The 24,788-nt window shown below is 43.9% G+C and overlaps 1 protein-coding gene across 1 annotated transcript in view; it reads right to left on the bottom strand.

Annotated features, from left to right (window-relative positions):
• Window positions 1-10,585: 10,585 nt before the first annotated feature.
• LOC307121779 (NACHT, LRR and PYD domains-containing protein 14-like) overlaps window positions 10,586-24,788 on the bottom strand; it is a gene marked incomplete at its 5' end in the record, with an annotated part of 37,616 nt that continues 23,413 nt past the window's right edge. The window contains 5 exons of the mRNA XM_079809536.1: window positions 10,586-10,779; window positions 11,568-12,661; window positions 18,067-18,240; window positions 18,370-18,543; window positions 18,699-18,869. Coding sequence (XP_079665662.1) covers window positions 12,652-12,661; window positions 18,067-18,240; window positions 18,370-18,543; window positions 18,699-18,869 — 529 coding nt within the window. The 3' untranslated portion in view covers window positions 10,586-10,779; window positions 11,568-12,651. The remainder of the gene's footprint in view (window positions 10,780-11,567; window positions 12,662-18,066; window positions 18,241-18,369; window positions 18,544-18,698; window positions 18,870-24,788) is intronic.

Here is a 24,788-nt window from a genome sequence, read left to right as displayed (position 1 = left end):
AGGCAGTTCGTGGAACCTGGATGAGACTGGATCTCGCCTAAAAACGAAGCGCACCAGTCACACCGGAAAGGCAGAGCAGAGTTCTCTCGAGGACAGTTCTCGTACAACCACAGACGTGTGAATTCCGGGCATAGACAAGCCTCCAGACGCCTGCGACCGAACCTGAGAATCGCTGAAGAGAGAACAAAACAAGAACCTCCGACTGGACCGACAGAGTGACTGAGACCAACCAAGGCAATGAGCACGCGACGAGAGACAGGACACTGTGCTATAAAAAGGGAAATAACTGATGAGACACGACAGGTGAACAATTAGTGAAACGAGTGGGAGGGACCAGTGAACCCGTGAGGAACCACCACCAACAGGTAAGAAATACATAAACACAAACACGATCACCCAGGAATCCTGACAAGCAGATGATATAACACGGGGGAAAAGCCTAAGTAAGCTGGGACCAGACAGCCATTGGTACCAAGGGCCAACCTTTCTCAAAGATCCTCCAAATCTGTGGCCGGAAATCCCACATCCTGTGCCTGGGAATGAAGAGGAGCTCCGTAAGACAGTCCAGTGTCTCATTACCTGCTTCACAGCCAGCCAGTCATTCCCTGACATTAGCCAGTATAAGAATTACTACTAGAGTCCCGTGCCTGTCATGGAGGCAATAGTCTGACAGCTGATGACTACAAAACAGCCGAAATTCGCATTCTACAGCAAGCTCAAGAGGAGTGCTTCCCCTCTGAGCTGGAGCAGTTAACCGCGGGTAAATCACTTCCCAGAAGCAGTCGGTTAAAGACACTTTCTCCTGAACTTGACAATGAGACTCAGCTGATCAGAGTAGGAGGTCGCCTACGTTGGAGCCCTTATCTATATCCGGATACAGTGCACACCATTGTCCTAGACCCGAAACACCCAGTCTCTAAATTGCTCATACAGACTTATGACAATAAACTCCACCATCCAGGCCCTGAAAGAGTCTTTGCCGAGCTTCGGCGAAAATATTGGATTCTTCGAGGCAGAGAGGCCATCAAACGGTGTCAGAGTGCTTGTGTGGACTGTCAGAAGTGGAGAAGGAACCCTGAGGTACCAAAAATGGCAGACCTCCCTCCAGCCAGATTACGTTAATTCAAGCCCGCCTTCTACTCAACAGGAATGGATTGCTTCGGTCCATATACTGTTAAAGTTGGGCGCAGAAATGAGAAGAAGTGGGGCATTCTGTTCAAATGTCTAACTACCCGGGCAGTTTACATTGACGTCCTTCATAGCCTCGACTCTGACTCATTCCTCATGGCTCTCAGACGATTTATCGCTAGACGCGGCAAGCCATTCGAGCTGTTATCGGATCAAGGGACCAACTTTAAAGGAGGGGAGAGAGAACTGACAGAAGCATATGCAGCCATTGTCCCAGAACTGCAAGAGCAGCTGGCAAGCCATCCATCCATCCATCCATCTTCTTCCGCTTATCCGGGGCCGGGTCGCGGGGGCAGCAGTCTAAGCAGAGATGCCCAGACTTCCCTCTCCCTAGACACTTCCTCTAGGTAGTCACGAAATTTTCGAAGCGTCCAAACGGTCCATTAAATAGTGGGTTCGCGGTAGGCTGTTCTCGGACGCTGCGCGCCGCCCCCCCGAAATTTTTGGGGGTCCGGCCGACGACGCCCGACGACCCTCCCCGGCCGCTCGATGACCCTGATCGGGATTTCGGGGGGCCTGACCCCACCGGGGGCCGGACGGGAGCCCCCCCAAGTATGAGGCCCACAGATGCAGTACTGCCTTCGCCCACAGTGTGCCGCCACCACCAGGTCCACGGCCCCATTAGTTCAATGGGATCTCGGGCCATTCTTCCGGGGGGACACCGAGGCGTTCCAAGGCCAGCCGGGAGACATAGTCCCTCCAGCGTGTCCTTGGTCTTCCCCGGGGCCTCCTCCCGGTTGGACATGCCCGAAACACCTTCCCGGGAAGGCGTTCAGGAGGCATCCGGAACAGATGCCCGAGCCACCTCAGCTGTCCCCTCTCGATGTGGAGGAGCAGCGGCTCTACTCCGAGTTCCTCCCGAGTGACTGAGCTTCTCACCCTATCTCTAAGGGAGCGTCCAGCCACCCTGCGGAGAAAGCTCATTTCGGCCGCCTGTATCCGGGATCTTGTCCTTTCGGTCATGACCCAAAGCTCATGACCATAGGTGAGAGTAGGAACGTAGATTGACCGGTAAATCGAGAGCTTCGCCTTACGGCTTAGCTCTTTCTTCACCACGACAGACCGGTACATCGACTGCATTACTGCAGAAGCTGCACCGATCCGTCTGTCAATCTCCCGTTCCATCCTCCCCTCACTCGTGAACAAGACCCCTAGATACTTAAACTCCTCCACTTGGGGCAGGAACTCTCCACCAACCTGGAGTGGGCAAGCCACCCTTTTCCGACTGAGGACCATGGCCTCGGATTTGGAGGTGCTGATCCCCATCCCAGCCGCTTCACACTCGGCTGCAAACCGTCCCAATGCATGCTGAAGGTCCTGGTTAGAAGGGGCCAACACGACAACGTCATCCGCAAAGAGCAGAGACGAAACCGTGTGGTCCCCAAACCTGACACCCTCCGGCCCTTGGCTGCGCCTAGAAATTCTGTCCATAAAAATTATGAACAGAACCGGCGACAAAGGGCAGCCCTGCCGGAGTCCAACATGCACCGGGAACAAGTCTGACTTACTGCCGGCAATGCGGACCAAACTCCTGCTTCGGTCATACAGGGACCGGACAGCCCTCAGTAAAGGACCCCGGACCCCATATTCCCCCAGCACCCTCCACAGGACGCCACGAGGGACACAGTCGAATGCCTTCTCCAAATCCACAAAACAAATGTGGACTGGTTGGGCAAACTCCCATGAACCCTCCAGCACCCTGTAGAGGGTATAGAGCTGGTCCAGTGTTCCGCGACCAGGACGAAAACCATACTGTTCCTCCTGAATCCGAGGTTCCACTATCGGTCGGATTCTCCTCTCCAGTACCCTGGCATAGACTTTCCCGGGGAGGCTGAGAAGTGTGATCCCCCTATAGTTGGAACACACCCTCCGGTCCCCCTTCTTAAAAAGAGGGACCACCACCCCGGTCTGCCATCCCAGAGGCACTGTCCCCGACCGCCACGCGATGCTGCAGAGGCGTGTCAGCCAAGACAGCCCCACAACATCCAGAGACTTGAGGTACTCAGGGCGGATCTCATCCACCCCCGGTGCCTTGCCACCGAGGAGTTTCTTGACCACCTCGGTGACTTCAGCCCGGGTGATGGACGAGTCCTCCTCTGAGCCCCCAGCCTCTGCTTCCTCAATGGAAGACGTGACGGCGGGATTGAGGAGATCCTCGAAGTATTCCTTCCACCGTCCGACAACATCCCCAGTCGAGGTCAACAGCCGCCCATCGCCACTGTAAACAGCGTTGGTAGGGCACTGCTTCCCCCTCCTGAGGCGCCAGACGGTTTGCCAGAATCTCTTCGAGGCCAGCCGATAGTCTTTTTCCATGGCCTCACCGAACTCCTCCCAGGCCCGAGTTTTTGCCTCCACGACCACCCGGGCTGCAGTCCGTTTAGCCTGTCGGTACCTGTCAGCTGCCTCAGGAGTCCCACAAGCCAGCCAGGCCCGATAGGACTCCTTCTTCAGCTTGACGGCATCCCTTACTTCCGGTGTCCACCACCGGGTTCGGGGATTGCCGCCTCGACAGGCACCGGAGACCTTGCGCCCACAGCTCCGAGCAGCCGCTTTGACAATGGAGGTGGAGAACATGGTCCACTCGGACTCAATATCTCCAGCCTCCCTCGGGATCCGGTCGAAGCTCTGCCGGAGGCAGGAGTTGAAGATCTCTCTGACAGGAGACTCGGCCAAACGTTCCCAAAAGACCCTCACAGTACGTTTGGGTCTACCGAGTCTATCCAGCTTCCTCCCCCGCCATCGGATCCAACTCACCACCAGGTGGTGATCAGTTGACAGCTCCGCCCCTCTCTTCACCCGAGTGTCCAAGACATACGGCCGCAGATCAGATGAAACGACTACAAAGTCGATCATTGACCTAAGACCTAGGGTTTCCTGGTGCCATGTGCACTGATGGACACCCTTATGCTTGAACATGGTGTTCGTTATGGACAAACTGTAACTAGCACAGAAGTCCAATAACTGAACACCACTCGGGTTCAGATCAGGGGGGCCGTTCCTCCCAATCACGCCCCTCCAGGTTTCACTGTCATTGCCCACGTGGGCGTTGAAGTCCCCCAGTAGAACGACGGAGTCCCCAGTCGGAGCACTCTCCAGCACCCCTCCCAGAGACCCCAAGAAGGTCGGGTACTCTGCACTGCCGTTCGGCCCGTAGGCACACACAACAGTGAGAGACCTATCCCCGAGCCTAAGCCGCAGGGAAACGACCCTCTCGTTCACCGGGGTAAACTCCAACACATGGCAGCAGAGCTGGGGGGCTATAAGCAAACCCACACCAGCCCGCCGCCTCTCACCATGGGCAACTCCAGAGTGGTAAAGAGTCCATCCCCTCTCGAGGAGTGTGGTTCCAGAGCCCAAGCCATGCGTGGAGGTGATTCCGACTATCTCTAGTCGGAACCTCTCAACCTCACGCACAAGCTCAGGCTCTTTCCCCGCCAGCGAGGTGACATTCCATGTCCCAAGAGCCAGTTTCCGTGTCCAGGGATCGGGTCGTCCCCCGCCTTCGACTGCTGCCCGATTCGCTTTGCACCGGCCCCTTACGGTCCCTCCCGTGAGTGGTGGGCCCACGGGAAGGTGTCCCCACGTCGCTCCTTCGGGCTGAGCCCGGCCGGACCCCGTGGGGGAAGGCCCGGCCACCAGGCGCTCGCATACGAGCCCCAACCCCAGGCCTGGCTCCAGGGTGGGGCCCCGGCTGCGCCATACCGGGCGACGTCACGGTCCTCCTTCTTTTTGTCATCATAAGGGGTTTTTGAACTGCTCTTAGTCTGACCCGTCACCTAGGACCTGTTTGCCTTGGGAGACCCTACCAGGGGCATATAGCCCCGGACAACATAGCTCCTAGGGTCATTCGGGTACTCAAACCCCTCCACCACGTTAAGGTGGCAGTCCATGGAGGAGCAGCTGGCAAGCCATCAAATACAATTCCACTTCAATCCCCCTAATTCTCCACATTTTGGTGGCAGCTGGGAAAGAGAGATTCGTTCCCTAAAACAGGCCTTGCGGACAACACTAGGTGCCCAGTCTGTCACCTTCGAAGTGCTGTACACTGTGTTGGTGGAGATCGAAGGGATCTTAAATTCCAAGCCACTAGGCTACACTTCATCTAACATTTCTGACCTAGACCCCATCACACCAAACTCCCTTCTGATGGGGCGGCCAGATTCATCACTTCCTCCTGTGATATACCCGGAATCTGAACTGATCAGTCGACGCAGGTGGCGCCATAGTCAAGTGCATGCCGACCAATTCTGGAAGCACTTCATCAGGTTCTACCTTCCCAGCCTACAGACCCATCAGAAGTGGCAAGATGACAAACCTGACCTCCAGGTTGGCACCATCGTCCTGATCGTTGACCCCCAACTGCCCAGGGCACTCTGGCCAGTGGGCCAGGTGTCAAAGGTATTTCCTGGACTAGACAGCAGAGTAAGAACAGCTCAAGTTAAGGTTGGAGAGAGGTTGTACACACGCCCAGTCGCACGCCTCATCGAATTGCCTGCCATACCAGATTAAAGCTACTTTGAAAGTTGAAGGTTATAGGCCTTTTTATGATTATACATATTTCATTCCAGAAATCTGGGGGAGGCTGTAAAAAAGGCCACCATTAAGGTTATAATCATGTATATTAGTTTACCTTTTCTATATGCCCGAAATCACATCATCTGTCGCAGCATCCGACCAGCGAGCCAATCAGCACTCGGGGTAGAACGTGCAGATCAGCGCACCCGCCCACTAAGTTCAGTCAGATCAATCGGTAATGCAAAGGGATGCGAGCTGTACTGTAGCGATTTATCTTTGCTAAAGTTGTGTGCGTGCCTGCAAAGTGAGTAGCAGTCTTTACATATATTGTTCTCTACTTTGTTTATGAACCGTTTAATTGCTTCAAGTGTGTAGAAGTTAATGTATGCAAGTGACAAACGCGAACTAACTTGTAAAGATGTTCGTGGGTATATTTACATACCAGTTTCCTCATATATATCACTGTCATGCATCAAAGACATAATCTATGTGCCATTTACACATCATATGGTTTATTTAATGGGTATATATCGCTAATTTCTAAGAGTTAAAGCACTCGTTAAGCGCATGCGCACTACTGTGCTAGACAGAGCGGCTCCGTCTCTGTATTCAGCGCTGAAAGGTGTCGTATTTCAACTGCACCATATTAGTAATTTGTAGCGATGCATTTTCCCTATATAATGGCACATTTGTTCTTCATATTTACTGTATAAATCATTGTAGTTAAATATTCCTTGTGGAGATTACTGTGCTTATATTTATTGTGACTACGGTTATTTGTTATTTTGTACTTATTTCTCTTTTATCTTTTAATTGTAGAAAACCACACACACATGCAAAGAAGACTTATTCAGTGTACTGAGTTGTGGTGACAATAAATGGGTTATTCCCGTATACCTGATCTTCTGTGTTAAACGTCTCTCACCGGACGCTCTGTAGTGGGTCTGTTATCAACCGGCAAATTCACATAGGGAAAGCTACTAGTAGCCATCCTTTTTACAGGAGGAGATTGGAGCTTTAACTTTACAGTTTTTCTCAGTCGCTTTGGTGTATTTCTCACATCACTATTTACATTTGCTCAACAGTTAGTTCAACCTCCACAACATTTAGTCATTTGTGCACATCATAGTAGCAGTTTCTCATTCCTTCCAACACATTGCAAATGCTTTTGGACATGCTTCAATTGCTTTCATACAACTCTCTGCTGTTTTATAACGTTATCATTTGCTTATGTCATGTGAGTCAAAATTAATTATACTTGTGAATGCTGAATAGTCATTCCATATAAAACTAATACACTCAAAAAAAAAAAAAAAGGTTCTATATGGCACCAAAAATGGTTCTTCGTCGCAATCATAGAGGAACCACTTTTGGTGCTATATAGCACCATATCTTAACATGTTTTGTATATGGTAGCGGTACTATATAGCACCTTAGTCAAAGAACCGCTGAAGAACCTCTGAAGCACCAAAATTGGAGCTATATAGCACTTAAAAAGGTTCCCCTATGATTACGAGCCAAGAACCATTTTTGGTGCCATATAGAACCTTTTTTTTTTTAGAGTGTAGTCCTCATTTCATTGCTTGATTCATTACATCAAAAAATGTTGAACTAGTTGTCAAAATCTGTCAAGCAAATTTTACACATTTTTTAAAATCTTTTTTTCTGAAAATGTCTCCTAAATTGAAAATTTTCTCTCAGGTGAATCTCAACTTTCACTGAGAAGGGGTGTGTGAAGCATTACAGTTTTTTAAGATTGCTTAAGCACAATTTTAAAAAACAAGGCTCGTTTTGTCAAAACACTACACACAATTCACACATCCACAGACACACACAAGTAGCAGAACACCCCAGTTCTTTTGCAAAATGAAACACTTCTTTCCAAATTGTACAATAATTAAAAAAAACAAAACAATTTGGACGCCGTGGGGCACACACATGGTTCATACAAACTTATTCTGTTCGATTCATTCACACACTGCTGTTCTCAATCTTAAACACTTGTAAAAGCGTTTCTGAAGTGCTCTAATGGAGATAGATAACGACGGAGATAAGTGCAGTTACAATAGTAAAATATGTGGGAGAGCGTTGCTATAATGTGACTATATTGTATTGAAATAGGGAGCACTTCAAAGTCAATACCAAATCGTAATAGGAAGGATTTAATGACAAAATCTGGTTATGGTTACACTTAAAATAGCTTCAAAATGGACCAAACTCAGGTCGATGGAGGGTCTCGGTGGGGCCTCACAACAGGAAAGGGTGCACCTCAGAAGGAAGGGACCCAGAGGCTCGGGGCACCTGGGTCCGATAGGGCCCCTAGGGACCCCTCACCACCCCAAAGGACGAGCTGCTGTGACCCTTCCTTTCCGAGATGTGGACAGTTTTGTCCAAAAGTCCCTTGTGTATACCCGGGTGTATCTCAGTAGTCTAGCCAAGTTGGAGCTCGTGCTTCCGAGCACGGAGGGGTGCCTGAGGGCCCCTTCCATCCCCACCGTCCCCAGCTCCTGGGACCTCCAGGTTCCGAGATACAGCCACTTCCAGTCCAGCTTTCAGCGGCCGTTTCTCGGAAACCAAGCTGAGTTGGAGCTCTAAACACCGGGTGCTGGGGGGTACCCTTGGGCCCCCCCTTACCCAACTCGGCTTGGATTCGGAGAGTCGTCCAGTTGAAGTTTGGTACTTTGACCGTCTGGAGCTCGGGACTCCCGTGGACTTCCAGAGCGTAGCTGGATTCGTTCGATCCGTCCCAGCAAGTTCTATAAAGGGGCCGAGTTTCAGCATAATTCGCCTTTCCCTCCCAGAGATGTAAGCGAAAAAATGAAAATTCCCGCTCGTTCCAAGGGGTCGTGGGCGAATCTGACCTTGGCCGGGGAGGGTGAGCCTTCCTCGGCTTGGTGGAGGTCGGGACACTTTTTGGGTTTTTTGACTTTGGGGAATTATGCATAGTTAACAGCTGTAATGTACATCACTGTGTTTTACTGTGTCCCCTTCACCATATGTGATGAGGTTTCCTAAAATTCAACATGTTTCCGTGAAATCATCAGCTCCCAAAAACTAAGTCTAAAACAGCATCCAACCTGTAATCTATTTGACGGGACCTCTGCATGCTGTCTGTGGGCATGTCATTTTACTGCTAATTATGCATAATTAATGGTTGTAATGTACATCATTGCATTGTATTGTGCCCCCTGTGTGGTGTACAGTAGGTTTTACCACATACAACCACTTTAAATATGAAATATGACCCATTGATGGACTGACAACAGACAGCCTGCAGGAACCCTGTCGAATAAATTACAGGTGACACCATATGTGATGATGTTTCCTAAAATCCTGTTTCCGGGAATTCATCGGCTCCAAAAAAAATAAGTCCAGAACAGCAAAAGAAATGTGTACTGCAAAAAGACATACTTGTAACCAGTCTAGAACTCTGCAATCCAGGATCCAGACCCGGGAGCCCCTGGACTACTACCGTGTCAAATTTGGGGTTGCTGCGACCTTTTGACCCCCGTATTTCCCGCCGACCAAGTGCAACTTGTTTCAATTGATACTTCACATGTGCTTCCTGGTCAAGGGGGTCTTTTTCGGCCAAATGAGCAGGCACGGACACTGACCCAAGGGCCCGTGATGAGACGTATATGCGAATTTGGGGCCAATTGGACCACCGGTCACGAAACACCTGTGAAATGAATGGTACAAGTTGCATGTGTCAGTGGCCCCCGTTTGGCACCCGGGGGTCCCATGGGACTATGGTCGACGGCCTAAGCTGAATAGAGCAGCTGTGATGAAGTGTGACAAAACACATGGAGCACCATTATGGATTATAAAATCTTTGCAAAAAAAACTAAGAGAAAATGCTTTTTTTTATGTGAAAGAGATAGAAGAGAAAATATTACAGACACTCACACTCCCCCTGCCACATGACTGTCAAACGGATACCTGTGGAGCAGTTGCGGCTCCTGGTCGTAATTTAGGTATGGCAGATTCTGGGTCTTAGCGCTAGTTTACGATTAACATTTTGTAAGCTTTATATTCTAATCGCTGAACATAGACACACTACAGGCTCACCGCACTATACTCTAATGCACACGCTCATATACCTCTATCTGTAAAGAAAACTGTCAGCGGATGTACAATTAACAAAACCATACACAACAAACAGGAAAGAAAGAAAGAACAATGACTATGTTTACATGTGCACCAATAATGCGACTATTTCTAATAATCAGAGGTCTTAATTGCGAACATCGCAATGCCTACGCCGCTGTCGCGTTCTTCACGCCGGCTAGATGAAAATCCAGAGCAGAGACTGCGCAGCGAGTTGTGTTGACAGAGTTTAGTGATTTGGAGAAGCGAAAACTTCAGAATAATGTCACAGAGTTCATTCATGAAGTTGTGTGAACAACACATGGTATTCGTGTCAAAAGACAAAGATCAGTTAATTATGAATTCAGAACAAATCAAACCAGCTAATGAGTTAAACAACTAAAGAAGCAGAGCAATATCTGATTTGAGTCACTGATACGGCTGATGAACACACACACGTGAAATAAACATGTTTCTGCAAACAGAGGGATTTAGTCCGTGGTGGTAAAATTGTCTCTTGTAGTGATTGTGGCAGCTGATAAAGTGTTAAACAGGGACATGCTTCGGGGGGTTTGGGGCAAAAATGACACTAAGATGAACAAAAATCCCCCCAAATTCAAGATACAGTGGCAAAAACTGCACAAAGTAATGATAGTCAAAGTAATGATAGTCAAAGTAATGATAGTCTGATATGACTATCACAATTAAAGTGAAATGCATTATACATACAATAACATTATACAGCTTTTATTCCACATTTGAGCAGCTTTAAACTGTAAATAAACAAATACAGCTTCTGTTCTAAAATTTTATTGGCAACAAGTTTAACAAGTTATAGTTTCATTATTCTGGTAGCATGAATGAATTCAAATAAGTATTTTACATAAAAGATAACACAGATACATTTAATAATTTGATTCTAAAAAAATGTCCTCATTTCAAAACTCTTCAGAGAAAGACCTGAACAGCAATCAGTAGAGGCGGACAGTACTTAAGTATTCGCCATACTTAAGTATTTCTACTCCAGTACATTCTTCAAGTATATATTTTATCAGTGTTATTCTTTGGAAAACTTTTAATTCATTACATTCCAAAGCATAATTTATAATGTCATATGTTTTAGTGCACTACATTTCATTAATAAAAGTTTTTTTTTTTTTACCTTGAATACTTAATTACATAAAAAATATAGTCCTTTCTGGTAACACTTTACAATAAGGTTGTATTAGTTAACATTAGTTAATGCATTAGTTAACATGAACTAACCATGAGCAACACCTCTGTTCAGCATTAGTTCATCTTTGTTAACGTAAGTTCATAAAAATACAGCTGTTCATGGTTTGTTCATGTTAGTTCACAGTGCATTTACTAATGTTAACAAGATTTCAATAATGCATTAGTAAATGTTGAAATTAACATTAACAAAGATAAATAAATGCTTTATAAGTGCAGTTCATTATTAGTTCATGTTAACTAATGTAGTTAACTAATGTTAACTAACAAACCTTATTGTAAAGTGTTACCTACTTTCTTGTAGTCAAGTAAAATTTTAATTTATTTTACTTAATTACATAAAAAATGTAGTATTGTATACTTTTACTTAAGTATTAAATTATATTCAATATGAATATAGTGCAGTAAAAACTACAATATTATGTTTTGGAAGGTTGTGAAGTAAAAGTTTTCCAAAGAAGAACACTGATAAAATACATATAATTGAAAAATAAAATTACTTTGAAAGGAAAAATACTTGAGTACTGTCCGCCCCTAAGCTATACAGCAGAAGAGCTTCAATCCATCTGAAATCTGAAATATTTATTAATTTATTATTTTATTTTAGGTAAAAATGAAAAAGCACACATTATACAGAACTTATCCTGACCTGGATGTAAAAGTTACTATAAAGTCTCTAGAAATATCAGAACTGAGCTGCTGAACAAGTGAGACCAGAAAAACGAATGTGAGCAAATGAATGGACCGGGCCAGAATAGCTCAAACCCTGACCAAACACAGTAAAACTGTTCAAAAATACTTGCAATTTAATCAAGGTTAGACTAAAGTCCCTCCATCAGGCATTTGCAGTTTTGACAAACACCATCCATGCGTGGTAGAATATACATTTTTCTAAAGTCCAAAAACAGTCACAAAAACAATAGTCTCAACAGTTATCACAAAAGTAAAGGCATATTTGTGTACATTTTTGAAGCAGAGCACAAAACTGAAACTAACTTTACAGTGTTATACTTGTTTGACGTGTGGATTCTATTGTTAATACAAAATTTCAGAATTTGATCATTAATATTCTGAAAAGTTGAATTGTGATTAACTAAACTCGGTTTAGCTTTAGTGAGCACTACTCACAGTTTCTTCAGAACATGTCCAAATCTAGTTTGATGTACTGAAATTAATCATTTTGATATTTTAGTAAGTTTTGGTGTTATGTCTTAACATATTCATGGGTATGCTATATACTGGGTGATAGCTATAAATATGAAACATCTAATCTGATGAGTGCAGAATAGTAAAATCAGGCTGAAAAAAAGAGCAAGATGAATCCCAATTGTGTTATATTTTACATGTCGGTTAATATTGTGAACATTTATCTCAAACATTTAAAAGGTCATTTTTTCATGTGAAACACAAATCAAGCATTAGATAATCATAAACAGACAGAGATGTACAGTAAATTCTTTCTGCTGAAATGAGAATAATGACACACTCCAGTTTCTCCAGTTTACACTGAGGATGAAAGCATCTTCACTCCTGAATCTGTATTGCAATTCTCAGCTCTCAGATGAGACAGGTTTGATCTCAGAGCTGATCTCAGATCAGTGCAGACTCTGTCACTGCTATCACAAGATCTCATGAGTGTCTGAGAAACAGATTAACCCTTTCAGTTAGAATACAGTGAGAATCAGATCAGCAGACAATCACACACAGACATAAAGACGTACAGTTATTACATTAAGAGTCTTTATAAACTAACAGTTTATCCAAGCAAGTCTGTCGATGTGGTTTATTTCTTCCCATTTGGGATTAACCCTCTGAAGTCCGAGCTCTTTTCTGGGCCCTGAAAGTGTTTTGACAAGCCCTGACATTTGTGCTTATTTCTGTTACTTGTAACATTTTCATGGCTAAAGTCGGATTACTCTGTATTACACACAAACTTTGCTACAATAATATGTGAGCAGCATTTATGTAAAAGTAGGGCTGGGCGATAAAACGATAACGATAATTATCAAGAAATAAGTTTCCTCGATAAAGCGATAATAACAGTTTGATAAATGCTCGATATATATTTATTTATATATATTTATTTATATATATTTTGCAGACGGGCTTCTGGGGGCCGAATGCGGTGTTGTTGACAGTCACAGTTGACAACATGCTTGGAGGATTAGAGTGGAGTGATAAAAATGAGTGATGGTGAATAAAAAATTCTGCGCTCATGACCAGCTAGGAGGACACAGATATCGTTGACAAGAAAGGTCACTCAACTTCAGTGGTTTTGGAGATATTTTGGCTCTTTGCAATCATCATAGGTTCACCACACGGTAATATAATTATTCAATAATCTTGCTTCTTCGAAGTTCTTCCATATAGCATTGAGCCCAACACAGTGCTAACTCTACATTAGCCTAATATCAGTTCACACAGAGGCCTTGTTAGCTGTAGTGGGTGACTTACAGCAAGCTAACGTTACCAAACTATAATCACTAAAACTTATGGAAAAATACATTGGTATCATCATTTTTTGTCTTTGGTGATTTATTAATAACTCAGCATCGCCTGTATTAAAAGAGAAATAAAATAATTTAATCTGATGTTTAAAGTGAATAAAATAGACTTGACAGCCCTTACTGGAGTTCCACAACTACTGATCTGTGTGCTCTCTCACAGCCACCACAGGTGTGTGTGTGTGTGTGTGTGTGTGTGTGGGCATGTTTTAGTGAAATATCAGGACACAAATGTGTATAATGACATGGGTATGACATAGGTATTACAAAAAGAGGGTGAAATATGAGGACGTTCCCCATGTCCTCACTTTTCAAAATGCTTATAAATCACACAGAACAAGTTTTTTTTCACAGAAAGTGAACTGCACAGTCTCCTGTGAGGGCTAGGTTTAGGGGCAGGGCAGAGCCGATCAGCCCTATACGTTCACTACGCAAGCTGCGTAGGGCCCCGCAAATTACTCAAGGCCCCGCCTCCTCCCGTGTCATTGCGCGTCACGTCACCGTCAATTAATGTTTACAACATCCATGACAAAATGAAGCGAAACTATCCTTCTGGTCATGAAAAGAGGAAAAAAAAAAAAAAAAACCATGAAAGTGAACTGCGGGAACAACAATCAGGTAAACTTGTCTTCTCTCTAAGTTTGATGTCAGCAAAGTAATGTGCATTTCTGTTGTGTTTTTTCGGTCTTGCTAACCTAGCTGTACAGGCAGGCAGTGCATCTCTTGCATCACTTTGTGCCTGACAAAAGTGAGAGTAAAATAAAATTATTTATTACGTTTGTTTTTGATAAACGACAAAGTGCAACAGTGTTTGTTTACTGCAGCTCGGAAAAGATAACCGCGTCGCGTGTGTTATCATGCGTTCATTCATATGCACGAAATGAAATGCACATTTTTCAAGCAGAAATAGGCTATATGTGGAGACCAGACAGACTGTACAATATATGGGCGTGAATGATGGCACTCCTCATCAAAAGTGCACATTATACATACATACTTTTAAAACAAGACACTGATTATCTAGTCTCAGTCAATGCCCAGCAAACACAGCAACGTTGTAAAAACGTTTTGTGTTTGCTGGGTGTGTAGTTAAAAACTCTATACAACGGCACTGCACTAATTATGCAAGATGGAAAGCAATGTATTGATAATTTGACAGTGATTGACTTGATTTATAGGCTATATTGAATTTAAAATGTTGATTAGCTGGACATACTGGTCAATGTGTGGATGCACATCCCTCAGTTAATAATAACCATAAATCAAGAATTGCTTCACCATATGTATTACAAAAATAAATAAAAACTTTAACATGCTATGGCAAGCCATTTTAGCTTTTATTCATTCACAGTTTATGCATTTTTGATATCAAGCATTACATTTTTTTACTATTTGGAATGTGAATTCTTGATTATTTTTACTAATAGTTAGTCAATAATAGCTAATACTAATAATATTAAATAAAATAGACTGGTGTTGCCCATACTGATGCCGAAAATGCCCAGGCTGTAGAGAGAACCTAAGTTAATCCCAAAAGCCAAAGCTCAGAGTTATAATTTATTATTTTCTTCTTATTTATGTTTACGTTAATATTCACTTACTTAAATAATATTCACTTGTTGTCTTAATATTCTATAGGAAATACTCTATTCAATAAATATTGTTTGTTTGAACCTCATTCTGTATTGCGACTGTTTTGTTTAAAGGAGGGAGGATTGTATTGGGATCACTGAAGTGTCAGGTGTGACTGTGTGGCAATGGCAAATGGTTTACATAGCTCACGGCGTCACGGGTCAGTTAGAGGGCCCCTTAGCAGAATTTTGCTTAGGGCCCCAGGGAGGTCAGGATCGGCACTGCAGGGGCAGTGTAAGGGGATAGAAAATACGGTTTGTACAGTATAAAAACCATTACGCCTATGGAATGTCCCCACATTTCACAAAAACAAACGTGTGTGTGTGTGTGTGTGTGTGTGTGTGTGTGTGTGTGTGTGTGTGTGTGGGTGCGCGGTGGACCAATCCACTGTAAGGCAAGAGAGAGGGGGACTCAAAATGTTTCTAAACTTAAAACGCATTTTTTGCCCATTTGCGTTTTTATTATTTTACTACTTACACAATTATTTTAATTAAGTATATATAATTATATTATTGCTATATAGAGTGTAGAGTAAAAAAAACAGTTACGATTTTTCTTTTATTTTTTTATATTTTTTTATATTGTCAATGTCATTTATTTATAAAGTTTGGCATTTTAATTCTATTTTTGTTTACTGACAAACATTATCTTTAAAGCACTGTAACTTTGCATTTGCAGTCAGCAGAGCCAAATGTTATATCATTACAGTTCTAGATTTTACTACAGGTATTTATTTTATATATTCTATTTGTAAGCAGCCAAGTCTATTACTTTAAGCAGCTGATGGAAGGGGCTTGTTAATGGACCCGCTTGTTTGCATTGATATTCACTGCAATGTCCACACCAAGTTAATATGCTTACATTGTAGATTTATTTTACTGTGACTGGTCCTCATTTCTAGTAAGCAAGAGCCCAACAAACAGTCAATAAATCCACAGTTCCAAGTCCTTTACCAGTACAGATTTCCTCAGCATGGCAAATAATAACAGTGTAGCCTAGCTTAGCGGTTCAAAACTGTGTGCACCTTCCCTCCAGCAACACATGTCACCTGAAGGAAGGTTCCTACCTATATTCAACCACCAATTACCCAAAAGAGAGACCCCTACTGGACACACACTTACATAAGGTTTAAAATAAAGACAAAATGGCTCTTACACTATTTATATTAATATTCTACTCTATTAATAACAGTTTTGATAAAATGTTCACCTGTTTGGGAAGTGTTTGTCATGTTTTGACAGTAAAGGATAGTTTAAATAACAGTAAACTGTCTTTTCTACATCTTTCACTCAGGAGCAAAAATATGCCTTTAAACTTTAAAAGAAATAAAGATTTGACATTTATCGTGCTAATTATCGATATCGAGTGATTTGGAAAATTACAACGTATATTGTGATAATTATTTGGGGCCAATAACGCCAAGTCCTATGTAAAAGTTAGTAGTTTTGAGAAAATGATTATGCATGATTTGTGAAAAAATATTTTCAGTCGCTGAAATACGGCCATAAAAACCGTACTGAATATTTGTTCACAAGACTTTTGAAAACTGGATCACGTAGGCTCGAATTTTTGCTTCAAGACAATGTAAAAATCACTCTGGCCATTCAATTAAAAATTAAGACATGTTTTTTTTTAGAAAGGTTGTGTGTGAATTAGTCATACCGTCTCTATTCATTATGAAGCTGTGGTTTGTAGTTACTTCAAATGTATTAAAATCTATGCTATAATGGTTGAGTTTCTGAGCTACTTTAGTGATAAATCACAGGACAGCGTTGACACTGAGTTTCTGCGCTGCTCTCTGCGCACGATCTTCACGTGATGTGCGAGCATTTGCCTGAGTGTTCGTTTGTCACAATATATCAGGCATTAGTTCAACATACTGTAATACACATCTGATGGTCTAAAATCGCTTCAATGTTCAAACTGGCAAGCCTTTAAACGTTGAAAAACTTCATGAGGACGCAAGTGAAAGTGATCTGGCTTCGGGGCTTGCGCGCGCCCTCTGTGTGTGTGTATCAGCGCATATAAGAACGGCGATTAACTGACCTGTATACACTGTGTAAAACATGCAATTACCATAGTTATTCTGAGCATCTATAAACAACGATAACTGCTCCTGCATCTTTCCGTGTGCCTGTAAACTGCACTTGATGTGACTGATGGGGCGGAGTCACGTGACTAAAACTTTTTAACGAAATTACCGACATGGGAAAATTACGTTGGTTAGAGGTTCTAAATTTCAGTTTAAATTACTTTTTGATTAATCGTCCAGCCCTAATGCAGGGTAAATAAAAAGATACATATTAGATTCATACATGTTCAGTCCTGTTTATATGTACAGTATTATACTTTATTACAACATTTACATGCATGAATATGGACACTTCAACGAGCACATTATCATGTACGCGTGTTCAGTGGCAATCACACCCATGGCCTTAAGTGTTTATAACTCATTTGAATAATCTAATACTGATGTAGGCCCATGCAGCATTTCTTAAGACATTAATATCATTTAATAGTGTAACAATGTAATAATGCAATAAAATAATATATAATGCCTTTAGCTGCATTTTTATCTTTTTTATGAACAAAAATAATTTGTGCTTTTTAAATTTATGCTTTTTCTAAATTATTCTTTTTTTTAAACAAATAAGCTTTGGTAGTGCAACTTTAAAGCACAATTTAGGTATGATTTGACTATATTAAGGTTAAGTATTGATCATCTAGACCTTATAAAGCTGGTAACAGAGGGGACTGAATCTGAGAGCTGATCTCAAAACAGCACAGAAATAGAAAATCAGACACAATCACAAACAAGGAAATAAAGATATTGAGAGTCTGTCTGGTGATGAACGAGTCAACATGCATGGATTTGCAATATATGACGGCAGAATTAGAAACGTACCCCAGTTTCTCCAGTTTACACTGAGGATCTTCCAGTAGATCTGAAAGCTGCTTTATTCCTAAATCTGTAAAGTTATTCCCACTCAGGTCCAGCTCTCTCAGATAATACGGGTTTGATCTCAGAGCTGATCTCAGATCAGCACAACCTCTGTTACTGATATAACAAGATCTCAACCTGTAGGTGTGAAAAACACATTAAATACTGATGTCTAGAAAAGTATAGGGAAAACTACTTTAACTAAAGATTATAGTACTTCCAGTCTTTACTAAAACAAATTTATCAAATAAATCCAGTGACACTCACCCCAGTTTCTTCAGTTTACACTGAGGATGTTCCAGTAGATCTGAAAGCTGCTTCACTCCTGAACATGTAATGTCATTCTCACTCAGGTCCAGCTCTCTCAGATGAGACGGGTTTGATCTCAGAGCTGAACTCAGAGCAGCACAATTTCCATCAACGATATGACAAGATCTCAGCCTGTGAGTGTGAAGAAAATGCATAAATTACTGCTGTCTAGAAAAATATAGGGTAAAATACTTTTACTTAACTGTAACTAAAAAATTGTAATAATTTCAGTTTTTACTACAATAAATAAATAAATAAATATATAAAATAAAGTCAGTGACACTCACCCCAGTTTCTCCAGTTTACACTGAGGATGTTTCAGTAGATCTGAAAACTGCTTCACTCCATAATCACTAATGTTATTCTCACTCAGGTCCAGCTCTCTCAGAGACAGGATTGATCTCAGAGCAAAATTCATAGAATAATAACCCTCGCTCATGATATTACAAGATCTCAACCTGTGAGTGTGAAGAGAAGCATGTGTAAATGTCCTGTGAGAATCAAGCAATTATCAGGCTTAAATCAACAATCACCTGAAACAAAGTGTTCCTCAGATTCATCATTACCTATTTTCTTTCTGTTGATATGTTGCTTTGATATAATGAACAATGTGAATACATCCATCTGTACTTCATGAAATTAGGGGTCAGCAACCTTTGTGTCATTAAGTAAAAATTGCCATTTTTGTAATAAATTTGATGTAAAGGTTCAAATTTAATAAAATTTGCAAGCAGCGATGAAAGGGCCCCAAGCACCCGGGGCCACAGCCACCCAGTGGCCTTAGGAAAACAGTGAATAGTGGGCGACATAAATTAAAGCGGATAAATATAGGAGAAATATGGCAAAGTCCCTTTTTTTGGTGGCGCTATCGAGCCATTTTGCCACACCTAATTCTGAAACCCATATCAGACTAAACTTTTCACCACTTCTGACAAGGGTGCAAGGTTTCATGAGTTTGAGCATGTTTAGGCCCTCAAAAATAATAATAGACTGAGCAATTACAATAGGGTCCTCACACCATTGGTGCTCAGGCCCTAATAAATCAACTGATTGCACAGATGAATCCTGATGATCCATGTTATCCCAGAAAAAAACATCACAAACTTGAACTCTAAACATTTTATAAAACATTGCTTCAGAAATATTAAAGTGAAGTTTATTTTTCAAAGAGTGACCCGACTGAACACCGTATGTATGTATTATTGTTGTAGTTTGCGTGTCTCCTGATTTGTGTGTGGAATGTGAAGGACTCTTTATACCTAGTTAAAAATCTCCAACATTGATATCAGTGATTTATTTTGCTTTGCAAGCTACAGCAGATCAAACGGTCATTATCTCAATCACACAGAGTGACTGAAGCGAAACACACTTGAGTGATTCACACTTTACGTACAGCTCTGGAGTGAAAGATGGCGCCGAGGATGGCTGCTACGTTGCGAGCTCAGATGAATCATTGTAGTTATTTGTTTGTTCTGTTTATAGTTTTTGTTTTTTTTGTCTTGGATGTTGTCTGCCTTACTACGTACGACAGGCAGACACTTTTGGACATTGGTTCGGCAATCGCACACCGAAAACCGGACTTTAAATTCTTCAGTGACGAACCGCTGCTTACAAACACAGCAGCGGAACCTTTTGTTTGGGCGGCCCGACCGCGGAAACGCGGCCGGAGAAGGGGAAGAGAGCCGGCGTGCTCATCAGAGTAAGACGCCGCGCAAACCGACCCACGCTTCCCAGTATTTTACTGGCAAATGTTCAGTCTCTGGACAATAAACTCTGTGAGCTGAGAGCGCGGATCTCTTTCCAACGAGACACGAGGGACTGCTGCATTATCTGCCTTACAGAAACTTGGATGTCCGCGGAGATTCCAGACTCGGCCATCGAAACCACGGGGTTCTCCGTGCATCGGATGGACAGAGAAAAAGATCTCTCCGGGAAAAGCAAAGGCGGGGGTGTATGTTTTATGATCAACCGATCCTGGTGTGATCAGAGGAACGTACATTCTATCAAGTCTTTCTGTTCTCCTGATCTGGAATTTATCATGGTTCTGTGTCGACCATTCTGGCTACCGAGGGAATTCACTGCGGTCATCATCACAGCTGTGTATATTCCCCCGCAAGCCGACACAGACCGGGCACTAAAGGAACTGTATAGGACAGTGAGTGAGCAGGAAACCGCGCATCCTGAGGCTGCGCTTATTGTGACCGGGGACTTTAACAAAGCCAACTTCAAGCGCATTGCACCCAAATACCACCAACATGTTAGCTTCAACACGCGAGGGAACCGTGTTCTGGATCAATGTTACACTCCCTTCCGGGATGCCTACAAATCCCTCCCGCGCCCACCATTTGGCAAATCGGATCACTCTTCCATTCTCCTTCTGCCCGCTTACCGGCAGAGACTGAAACAGGAAGCACCCGCCCTCAGAACCATCCAGTGCTGGTCGGACCAATCGGACTCTATGCTACAGGACTGTTTTGATCACGCGGACTGGGAGATGTTGCGGCCGGCCTCTGATGACGACATCGAGGTCTACGCTGATAGCGTGACGTGTTTCATCAGGAAGTGCGTAGAAGTTGTTGTTCCGACCAAAACAATTCGGCTGTACCCAAACCAGAAGCCATGGCTAAATGGGGATGTTCGAGCGGCACTCAATGCGCGGACCTTCACCTTTAACTCCGGTAATGCGGAGGAGCATAAACAAGCAAGTTATGCCCTCGGGAAAACAATCAGAGCAGCAAAACGCCAGTACAGGGACAAGATTGAAGGACAGTTCAACACCACCGACTCCAGAAGCATGTGGAGGGGAATTAACACCATCACGGACTACAAAGGGAACTCAAACTCCACCGTGAACACCGCTGCCTCTCTCCCGGATGAGCTGAACACCTTCTATGCTCGCTTTGAGGGAACTAACACCACCCTCGCGGAGAGAGCGCTCGCGGCTGAAGATACAGAGGTTAGTGCACTCTCCGTATCTGAAGCGGATGTAACCCGATCCTTCCGGCGGGTGAACGTCCGTAAAGCCGCGGGTCCAGACGGCATTCCGGGCCGCGTCATCAGAGCGTGCGCGCACCAACTGGCTAGAGTTTTTACGGACATCTTTAACCTGTCCCTCTCCCTGTCTGTGGTCCCCTCATGCTTCAAAACGTCCACCATTGTTCCTGTACCGAAGCAGTCAAAAACACTCTGCTTAAACGACTGGCGTCCTGTTGCTCTGACCCCCATCATCAGCAAATGCTTTGAGAGACTAGTCAGAAACCATATCTGCTCTGTTCTCCCCCCCTCACTGGACCCACTGCAGTTTGCATACCGCAAAAAACATGACATTAAACTCCGGGCTCTAGGCTTAAACAGCTTGCTATGCAGCTGGATCCTGGACTTCCTGTCAAACAGACGCCAGGTGGTCAGAATGGGCAGTAACATCTCCTCACCACTGACTCTCAACACTGGAGCCCCTCAGGGCTGTGTTCTCAGCCCACTCCTGTACTCCTTGTACACACATGACTGTGTGGCAACCCACAGCTCCAACACCATCATCAAGTTTGCTGACGATACGACGGTGGTAGGTCTCATCACTGACAATGATGAAATGGCCTACAGAGAGGAGGTGCACACTCTGACACGATGGTGTCAGGAGCACAACCTCTCCCTCAACGTCAGCAAGACCAAGGAGCTGGTGGTCGACTTCAGGAGGAATGAGAGAGAACACCGCCCCATCACCATCAATGGAGCACCGGTGGAGAGAGTCAGCAGATTCAAGTTCCTCGGTGTCCACATCACAGAGGAACTCTCATGGTCCGTCCACACCGAGGCCGTTGTGAAGAAGGCTCATCAGCGCCTTTTCTTCCTGCGACGACTGAGGAGATTTGGAATGAACCGCCACATCCTCACACGCTTCTACACCAGCACCATAGAGAGCCTGCTGACTGGCTGCATCACCACCTGGTACGGCAACAGTACCGCCCGCAGCCGCAAAGCCCTGCAAAGGGTAGTGCGCACGGCCAGCTGCATCATCGGAGGTGAGCTTCCCTCCCTCCAGGACATTTATGCCAGGCGATGTGTGAAGAGAGCTCAGAGGATCATCAGAGACTCTAGCCACCCGAGCCATGGGCTGCTCTCATTGCTGCCATCAGGCAGACGGTACCGCAGCATCAGAACACGCACCAGCCGACTCCAGAACAGCTTCTTCCCACAAGCAATTAGACTCCTTAACTCTTGATCCATCAGGATCATAACACACACTGGACAGAATATCACTCAGCACAACCCACTGTAGATACACACACATTATATACACATTTATCTATCATATAGCACCTATTGTACATTGGATCTCTACTGTGAATAATATTGTATACTGTACATTGTATATTATTATTATTATAGCTTAATGTATACTGTTTAATGTATGTTTTAGTGTATATTGTTTAAAGTATATGTATATTGTAAGTATGTGTATATTGTTTAACACTAGAAGTCCCAGAGAGCAGCCATTTGGCTTTTCTACCTATAAAACCCGCAGGACAGCCGATGGGCTGGAAGGCTTTAGGCTAATATCCTTAATCAGCTGTGAACAGTTGCTTGTGTTATGTAAACGATATGTGTATCTGCAGCAGTGAACACATTGCACAGTGGCATGATTGTTCTTGCATTGGTGTTTGACCTGACACATGGCTCTTTTTCCAGGGCTAGGTGTGGAGGGTTGTGTCCGAAGCAATTGTTCTTTTCTTGCCTTCTTCGCACACATATGAGAGTTAGCCAACTCTCTTGCAAGCTCCACCAGGAAGTTCACCCGTCTTTCCTGCCTTCCGGTGCATGCTTGATACAGCACATGTGCATTCAGTGCTGCCATGTCAATCATGTTATAGAACACGGCAACTGGCCAGCGCCGTGTCCCTGTGCGGACAGTGTACTCCCGCACCATCTGGTCCATCACATCCACGCCGCACTTTGTGGTGTTGTAAAGGGTGACAGTGTTTGGCTTCCTTTTGGTGGTATTATCAGTCTGAATCACGCTGTGCATGCTGCTAAGAATGTAGACGGTCTTCTTCCGTTTGGCCGCATACGCCGTCAGCGTAGCAGCAGTGGTTGAAAACACCTAATAAATAAGATAAATTTGTTATTTTCAAAGCACTTTTACACACAATGACACAATGACACACTTGGCGGTGTTGATTCTAAAAATTAGAAACACATAAACATAAAACCACAAAAGACCTGCAACATACCTGAGTGGTGAATTCATTGCGATCTGTGTGTCTAGAGGATTGAGGGATTTCCCGGCGAATCTTGTTGATTGTGCCGAGGATGGTGGTTTTCCGGCTAAGAAGTTTATGCGCAAGTGACAGCGATGTGAAGAAATTGTCCGTGGTAACATTTCTGCCCTTGTCTAGGAATGGTTCCATCAGCCTCATCACTACATTTTCAGACAGTCTCTCTCCACTGGGACGACTAGGGTCCTTGCCAAGATATGGGAGGACATTACAAATGTACTTGGATTTTAGGTTGCAAGCCACCCAAAACTTGATCCCAAACTTGTCAGGTTTAGTTGCAATATACTGCAGGAAACAGCAGCGAGTCTTTGACGGGAAAAGCTGTTCATCAACGGTGATATGTAGACCAGGGTTGTAGGACGTGATGCAATTGGTGACAAATGATCCCCACACACTGGAAATTGCAGCAAACTTATCAGTCTTTGCTCGATCACTCCGGGTGGACCTGTCATCAAAGCGTAGGTGTCGCATGATGTCTTGGAAGCGGTTTCGCGGCATTGTTCCAATGATATGTGGGTTTCCCAGGTTTGCTGACCAGCAGTCACGTAGTGATGGAACCTTGGTAAGCCCCTGGAAGATGACAATTGCAATAAATGCCATTAGTTCAGGGAGGGCCATGAACCAATGCACATGCTCCGTTTCCTGTGCATGTTGAATAGTCCATTCTTAAATGCTATGAAGCATGTCAAGAGTGATGAAACACAGGAAGCTCTGAAGGCGACTCGAGATACTTTTCCTGGCCTTAGCCGTTGGCTCTCCATCTGCAGCGTACGCTTTGATTGGGGTGAAAGGGAGACGCGTCCCCACTTGTCTTCACGCCACACTGTGCCATCTTTCGCTGTCTCTGTCAGGTCAGTCCCCAAACGGGCTCTCTTTTTTGGTTGAGGAGCAGTCTCCTCATCTGCAGTGTGAACAAATTCAAATTGTGAGCAATGGAAAAGTCAAATGATATCACAAATGCATGCATAGATACTAATAATAATTCCAGTATCTCCTTCTCTGTATCGGAAAAATGTCTGAAATATCTTCCTAAATAAAAAGATACAACTAAAGCAAAGAAACAACTAATAATGTTTTGCACTTCAGATGGCAGTGAATGTCTGC

The sequence above is a fragment of the Gobio gobio genome, assembly GCF_949357685.1.
Source record: "Gobio gobio genome assembly, chromosome: 25".
In the NCBI taxonomy this organism is placed as follows: Eukaryota; Metazoa; Chordata; class Actinopteri; order Cypriniformes; family Gobionidae; genus Gobio; species Gobio gobio.
The sequence above is the reverse complement of the archived record's forward strand: the minus strand, read 5'-3'. Positions and strand labels throughout refer to the sequence as shown.